The 7721-nt window shown below is 39.6% G+C and overlaps 1 protein-coding gene across 1 annotated transcript in view; it reads left to right on the forward strand.

Annotated features, from left to right (window-relative positions):
- LOC121368363 (DNA excision repair protein ERCC-6-like) overlaps window positions 1-7428 on the forward strand; it is a 65119-nt gene extending 57691 nt beyond the window's left edge. The window contains exons 20-23 of the mRNA XM_041493058.1: window positions 19-1807; window positions 2857-3018; window positions 5395-5473; window positions 6851-7428. Coding sequence (XP_041348992.1) covers window positions 19-1807; window positions 2857-3018; window positions 5395-5473; window positions 6851-6989 — 2169 coding nt within the window. The 3' untranslated portion in view covers window positions 6990-7428. The remainder of the gene's footprint in view (window positions 1-18; window positions 1808-2856; window positions 3019-5394; window positions 5474-6850) is intronic.
- Window positions 7429-7721: the final 293 nt, after the last annotated feature.

Raw genomic sequence — 7721 nt, forward strand, 5'->3', positions numbered from 1 at the left:
TGTTTGATTTGCTTGCAGACATCTGAAGATACTGATATAGAGGACGAAGATGTAAACCCATATGAAAGTGGTGATATGCTTCTCGCAAACGTCAAACAAGAGAACATTAAACGAGAGGACTCGTACTCAGAATCATCTGATCCTGAAGATAGAGACGAAATGTCTCACAGAAGGGTGGACAGAACACAGACGAACGAGAGAGATGATATGGAAAGTGAGAAACGTGAGATCACTGAACAGGTGCAGGAGATATCTCACGCTGAAATGACATCACCACGGATTAAGGACAGAGTCAGCAGTGAAAGCGATTCCGATGATGAAATAGCAGCCGCCAACGGAAGTTTGACTCCTGAACAGCCTGGTGGCAGGGACCGTAACTCTGTCTGTGATTATTCTGAAAACATTGAAGACCCTGGGACTGAAGATACAAACTGTGATAACCAGAGTCATGGCATTCCGAGTCGTAAAAAGAGACAAAATAAACCAGAAAGTCCTCGCGTAGTAACCAGACCTTTCCATCAGTCAAAATCGATCTTGAGCCCTGATCGAGGATCGGGTGTAATTGTTGAGGAAGAGCTGCTCATATCACCAGACCCTTCCCTTCCGATAATAGGACTAAAACAAAAACGTGGCTCCACTCTCTTCGGTTATTCAAAAGCGTTATTTCCAGTGGAAGAGAAATCAAAGAGAAAAGATCAGGCAGCCTTCTCCAGCCGTTTAACATCTCCAAGCCCAATGGGCAACAAGTCTGAAAGGAAAACAGAGTCCACTGTCTTCGGTTGTGGAACAAGTCCACATCCGGTTGGGGAAAAATCAAACAGAAAACATGAATCTGCTGTATCCAATTATTCCACAGGTCCACATCTGGTGGAAAAGCAGTCGGCCAAGACACCTTTCAAAAGTCCTGAAAGACTGGGTAAACGAGAAGTGTCAGACCGTGACCCAGTTCATCCAGGGTCGCGTCCGAGTGGAGCCGTCCCCAATTCTGACTACGGCTTATCAGAGTTGGCGGTAAATCCTAGGTCATGTTCGAAGTCTCCTGGGTCACTTCTTGATCGGACCCTTCTTTCAGCCGACACTGATGCTAGATCAGAGTCTGAATCAAATTTCAAAGAAAAAAATAAACTCTTCTCCTGTTCTCCTGGTTCTTTGATAAACCGGACACTTCTCGAACCGGTATTTATCTCTCCCGATGCCGAACAGAAGACTGCAAAACCTCTGACCAAGTCTCCAGGCTCTATTCTTAGCAGGACGTTCATGGGGTCTGCTGAAGATTCGCCTCGTGCAGGGTCCTCAACTTCTTCCAGTGGCAGCGATCATGGCAGGCACCTCTTGGAAACATTTGTGGAAGATTCTCCCGAGAACATTAAAACGAACAGGCATGCTGGTCATATGGCAGAACTGGTAGAAAATACGCCGGATGTAAGAGACGCCAGCGACTTGAAATGTCCCGATTCAGACTTGCTAGAAGAAATTTCGTCATCTTTTGAGTTTGTTAATAATTCTTACGCTGCCAATGATGATGGTGGTGATGAAGGTGGTACTCCTGTTAAGAGAACCACTAGAAGACGGAGTGTGTGTAGAAAGCGAGTCATAGAGAGTTCCGAAGACGAGAGTACCGACGCGAAGGACGACCAATCGAGGCCGTCAAGTGCTGAGCTGGTGCAGGAAGAATGTGATGATGACTCGGCGTATGTTGATGCCGGATCCAGGCCAGAGAGCGCCATGTCTGTTGAGGGAAAACATGGAGGAGAGAAAGCTGGGTCTGCTGACAAAAACACTGAAGGTGGCTTTCTACTCCAAAATGGTAAGAGCGGTAGGGTCTTGTGCAGTGATTTAAATTCAAATTCAGGGATTTTTTCCCTCAAAGTATTAAATCTTTTATTACCGTAAATTATTATCTTACAGTGTACAGCAATAATACAGTAATAAATAAAGTTATAATAAATGTGTGTGTCAGTGTGTGTGTGTGTATGTCGGAGTGTCTGTGTCAGTGTGTGTGTGTGTATGTCGGAGTGTCTGTGTCAGTGTGTGTGTATGTCGGAGTGTCTGTGTGTGTGTGTGTGTGTGTGTGTGTGTATGTCTGTGTCAGTGTGTGTGTGTGTGTGTCGGAGTGTCTGTGTCTGTGTGTGTGTGTGTGTATGTCGGAGTGTCTGTGTCAGTGTGTGTGTGTGTATGTCGGAGTGTCTGTGTCTGTGTGTGTGTGTGTATGTCGGAGTGTCTGTGTCTGTGTGTGTGTGTGTATGTCGGAGTGTCTGTGTCTGTGTGTGTGTGTGTATGTCGGAGTGTGTGTCAGTGTGTGTGTGTGTATGTCGGAGTGTCTGTGTCTGTGTGTGTGTATGTCGAAGTGTCTGTGTGTGTGTGTATGTCGGAGTGTTTGTGTCTGTGTCTGTGTGTGTGTGTATGTCGGAGTGTCTGTGTCTGTGTGTGTGTGTATGTCGGAGTGTCTGTGTCTGTGTGTGTGTGTGTGTGTATGTCGGAGTGTCTGTGTCTGTGTGTGTGTGTGTGTCGGAGTGTTTGTGTCTGTGTCTGTGTCTGTGTGTGTGTGTGCACATATAAATAATTGTATGATAGAGATTTTATGACATTTCATATTCACATAAATGTATGATGTGTGTGTGTGTGCACTCGGTGTGTGTGTGCACTCGGTGTGTGTGTGCACTGTGTGTGTGTGTGTGTGTGTGTGTGTGTGTGCACTATGTGCGACTGTGTGTGACTGTGTGTGACTGTGTGTATAGTAATACATGTAGTAGTTACATACTTGTTAAATTCACTATCCTACTATATTCATTTTTGATAGTTATCCCATGGTTTAAGCCTAAATATAAAATTGGGGAACACAACTTGATTCCACAGATAAGGAAGATGAACCCTCTGTCAATGAAATCAAAAACTCCAGTCATGAAGAGAAAATTGAAGAAGACAGTTTTATCGACAATGATGATAATGCTGATGAAGAGCATGGTGAAGAGGGTGAAAATGGTGATGTTGATGCTGAGACAGAGAGTGATAATACAGGTGTGTGGTTTTTTATTGGTAAACAAATCGTACCTCAAACAGTAACAGGCCCTAATCTTGCCGCAAAATGAGTGGGGTTTTTCGCTGAAAGTCGGCTCAAGTTGCCAAATTATTAGCAGTAGTGAGAGTCGAAGTTGCTGTTATATTCTGGACCTAATCCGATTTCAAAAACGAAATCACACAACAGACATCAAAACCCCGACTTGTTTATTGTCATAGCTCACTCGACACCTTGTCACCATATGTCAGACAGTGTTTTTACTTTGGTGCCAGACTGTATCCTCAGTAATCATGAACCAGCCTATTAATGGGATATGGTCTCTGCGCTCGCGTACTGTAATGTATGATTGATTTGATGAAATAATGTTTTACCTTGTTAAACTTAGTATCAAAATCAATCAACAAATTTTAATACCCATGCAAGTTTCCGTTATGAAGAGATTAAATACATGTCATAGTCTAGTGTTGACATTCTTCAGATACACTCTAATATTTTTCAAAGTGACGTGTGTCGTGTGCTGTGACCATTCCATTCCAATATTTATTTACATGCTCATATACCACTAAGGTTTCAAGCATGTCCATCCCGGGCCCGTTCTCTGGATAGCCAGTGAATAGTCCGGGACAGAAATATAGGGGAAAATGTTAAACTTTACAGCCAAAATAAAATATTGTGGGACTTTTTAGTGTGCTTTCCTAATATTTTAAAACCTAATCATTATTTAAAAATTTTGTCGCATTTTAGATCGGGTGATCTAATACAAAAAACCCGCCAAGTCTCATTCGGTCTATACTTAATTTAATTTAGCCCTAGTAGAGGAGGAAGGGGAGGTTGGTAGGAAAGGTTGGGTTCCTGTCTCAGGAAATATTTTAGTAGTTGAAGGAGGTGCAGCACTGGTATTGGTAACCTTAGTGTGGCCGGCCAAGGAGTTGGCCAACCAATCAAGCGTTGTTAATCTTCGGCCACCTTCACTTCAGTACTACCAGAATATACTAATTAATACTTTAATTTTAACATAACGGCAGATATTCAACTACTTAATAATATCACGTTTTTAATCAAACATATAATTGTTTTTTAAAAAATTTGCTGGAATATTACGTTTAGAACTGAATGTAAAAAAAATAATTTTTCTGAACGTGAAAACTGGTGAAGCGTTACGAAATGTAGCCATAAATGTTCACTTCGCCTATTTTTAGCAAAGTTCTCCCCTTTCTCCTGAGAAAAGAGAAGTCACTTCTACTTTTTCAATTCGAGATTAAGGCCTAACAGTAAGGAACAATTTTATGTTTCTTTGTTGAGTTTAAAAGACTAATCTCTTTGGACTGTTTGGAAGTTAAAGAGACGGTCCCTAGTTTTTAAAAACTACAATGTTTGTTTTTTTCACTATTGGAGCCATTTTTGATAACTTACTTGCATTTTATTGTTTAGATTATCCATTTCCTTAAATCCAAAGTGTTTCTGGTCATCTGGTTTTTAATACCACGAAATTCATTTTTCATAATTCTAAAAACGTACATACCTCTAAGAAATAATGGTTACAGAGACCAGCTCTATTCCCAACAGAAGTTTCATCAATAATATTTGAAAAGCTGACATGGTATAATACATGTGTTGCTTTACATGTTTGTACATGGAGTACAGTCAGCTAGTTGTTTGAATTCTTTGTTCTTTCATGGGGCAGGACATAGCCCAGTGGTAAAGCGCTCGCCTGATACGCAGTTGGTCTAGGATCGATCCCCATTGGGCTATTTCTCGTTCCAACCAGAACACCACGATTGGTATATTAAAGGCTGTGGTATATGCTATTCTGTCTGGGACGGTGCATATAAAAGATCCCCACTGGGCTATTTCTCGCTCCAACCAGTACACCACAACTGGTATATTAAAGGCTGTGGTATATGCTATCCTGTCTGGGATGGTGCATATAAAAGATCCCCACTGGGCTATTTCTCGCTCCAACCAGTACACCACAACTGGTATATTAAAGGCTGTGGTATATGCTATCCTGTCTGGGATGGTGCATATAAAAGATCCCCACTGGGCTATTTCTCGCTCCAACCAGTACACCACGATTGGTATATTAAAGGCTGTGGTATGTGCTATTCTGTCTGGGATGGTGCATATAAAAGATCCCCACTGGGCTACTTCTCGCTCCAACCAGTACACCACAACTGGTATATTAAAGGCTGTGGTATGTGCTATCCTGTCTGGGATGGTGCATATAAAAGATGCCTTGCTACTAACAGAAAAATGTAGTGGGTTTCCTCGGACTGTAAAAAAATTTGACATCCAAAATCCGATGATTAATAAATCATTGTGCTCTAGTGGTGTCTTTAAACAAAACAAACTTTCTTCTTTTTTTCATTTTATAGATTCTGATGAAGAGGACGAGTTTGATGCTCTTCCAGAAAAACTCCGGCGAGGGTTTAACAGACTCATGGACAAGGGCAGGTAATCAACAAACAGATTTTATACTTATCTTTACTTAGAATGATTGGTATTGGCAAAACATGGAATGATTTCATTAGGTAATGCAAATTGGGTCAAAACAATTAGAATAATTTATGAAATTTAACAAAAACTTCTTTTTTTATTATTATTATTATTATTGATATATTCAGTAAGTGCACAATGCTTGATTGAGTACATGTAGCTATGAATTCTGGGATCCGGTGGACTCCTAGTTTCCTGTTATAATCCCTGCCCCATGAATGGTACATAAACGTTGAAGTGTTTTTCATTTTTATTTCAACTTATTTTTGTTCTTATATCCAATTAAGGTTCAAGCATGCTCTCCTGGGCACATACCTCAGCCATCTGGGCTGTCTGTCAAGGACAGTAGATTAGTTGGTTAGTGAGAGAGAAGATGGTGTAGTGGCCTTACACCTACCATTGAGCCCTTAAGAACTCGCTCTGGGTTGGAGCCGGTACCAGGCTGCGAACCTTGTACCTACCAGCCTGTAGTCCGATGGCTTAACCACTGCGCCACTGAGGCCAGTAGTTGAATTGTGTACTGCTCTGTCTAAAAATATCCTTTGTTACTTTTTGAGTAGCCTGTCTGGTGGCAACAAGATTCCTATTGGCACATGTGTAGTTTAAAATGTGCTAATTTATCGTTAAAGAAATATTATTTTTTAAAGTTATTAGGGCTTCTAGAATTTTAATAAAATCCACTAGCCATGGGATCAGTGCTTTCAAAAATTTACTAGACGTTTAAAAATTCACTAGCCCTGCTTTACAGTTTTACTAAATAATTGTAATAATCAGATATGTCACCTGAAAAGGGAGATAGAGCTTAAAAATACTAACATTGGGGTGTGGTGTGGCGCCAGGATATTCATATTTACAAAATAGACTTAGCTGCAATGGTGGACCCAAACACATTTCACTAGCCATCGGGCATGACAATAAGTTATTTACTAGACCAACATTGAATATCACTAACCATGGGAGTGAGGCTATCATAATCTAGAAGCCCTGTAGTTATGGAATATTGAGAATTTAATTTATTGTGTGTTATTTATTCATTGCAGGACACATTATTTTACGTTAACTGTTCTATTCAGGTGTTGGTTACGCAGTTTTAAATCCATCTGAACTGCCAGTCGGTTACATGGTTAACCATTACACATTCTAAAATTAATATTGCAAACTATTAAGATAATTTATAGGATAATTTATTAGGTTACACATACATAGTTCACATAACCGAACAACTGATTACCTTAGTAAAAGTCTTATGAACTAAATTCCAATTCAGCAAAGATTTTGAAAAATTGTACCCTTCATTGTGAAATTAATTTTCAAACTTTTAATTTTACTTTTCAGCGAGCTTTACAAAGAGAAGGATCTGGAGGGGGCCTTGATTCACATTCTCCAAGCTCTGGAGATTTATGAAGATCCTGATGCCCAGAAACTGGCCCACAAAATTGAAAAAAAGATCAACAAGAACAGACATCGCAATTAATTTATCTGCTGATTTGTTTCAAATGTGGAAAACTGGCTTAGGACAGTGATGTGCATTTTGTTTTTTAAAACCTTTTGAGAAGGTCATTGATTTGTCATTATTTGTTAGTGCCTTGGTAACATTGTGCAGATGTCAAAATTAACATTTCTCCATTTATCTTGATAAGTGCATGAATTTGACAGTCATAATGAACAGTTTTGAATTTGTCAAAACCTATGAAAAGTGCTTGGATTTGAGAAAATTGTCTTAAATTGCTTGAATTACATATTTCCGCTGGTAGATTTTAAAATTTACCTTTCTCAAGTTTATTATTCTCATACTTTCAAAATAATTTCAGCTGGTATTATTGACAGTTTGTACTAATCAAATGTCATTTTAAATTCCAAATATTCAAAATTGTTGGATATGCTGTTACGAATACTGACGAAAATATAAGAGACCAAGTGTTACTCGTTGAATGTGGTGAACGCAATATTCCTTGAAAACTAATTTTACAGTGTAAAGTGCTTTAAAAGTGCTGAACTTTTTCCTTCCAAATTGTGTGACAGTCATCTTGGACAAACAAGATGTATGTCAGTGATTATCTGGTGGACAAGTAAAAATATTTGAGACATTGAAAACATTCCTGTAGTACTTGAATAAAACAAACAGCTTGTTTGGACATGTGAATATATTGGTGGACAAAGTGATTTCTAGATTCACTGTCCGGGGGACTAGTCAAATATACTGCTT

Source organism: Gigantopelta aegis, chromosome 3 (genome assembly GCF_016097555.1).
Source record: "Gigantopelta aegis isolate Gae_Host chromosome 3, Gae_host_genome, whole genome shotgun sequence".
NCBI lineage: Eukaryota > Metazoa > Mollusca > Gastropoda > Neomphalida > Peltospiridae > Gigantopelta > Gigantopelta aegis.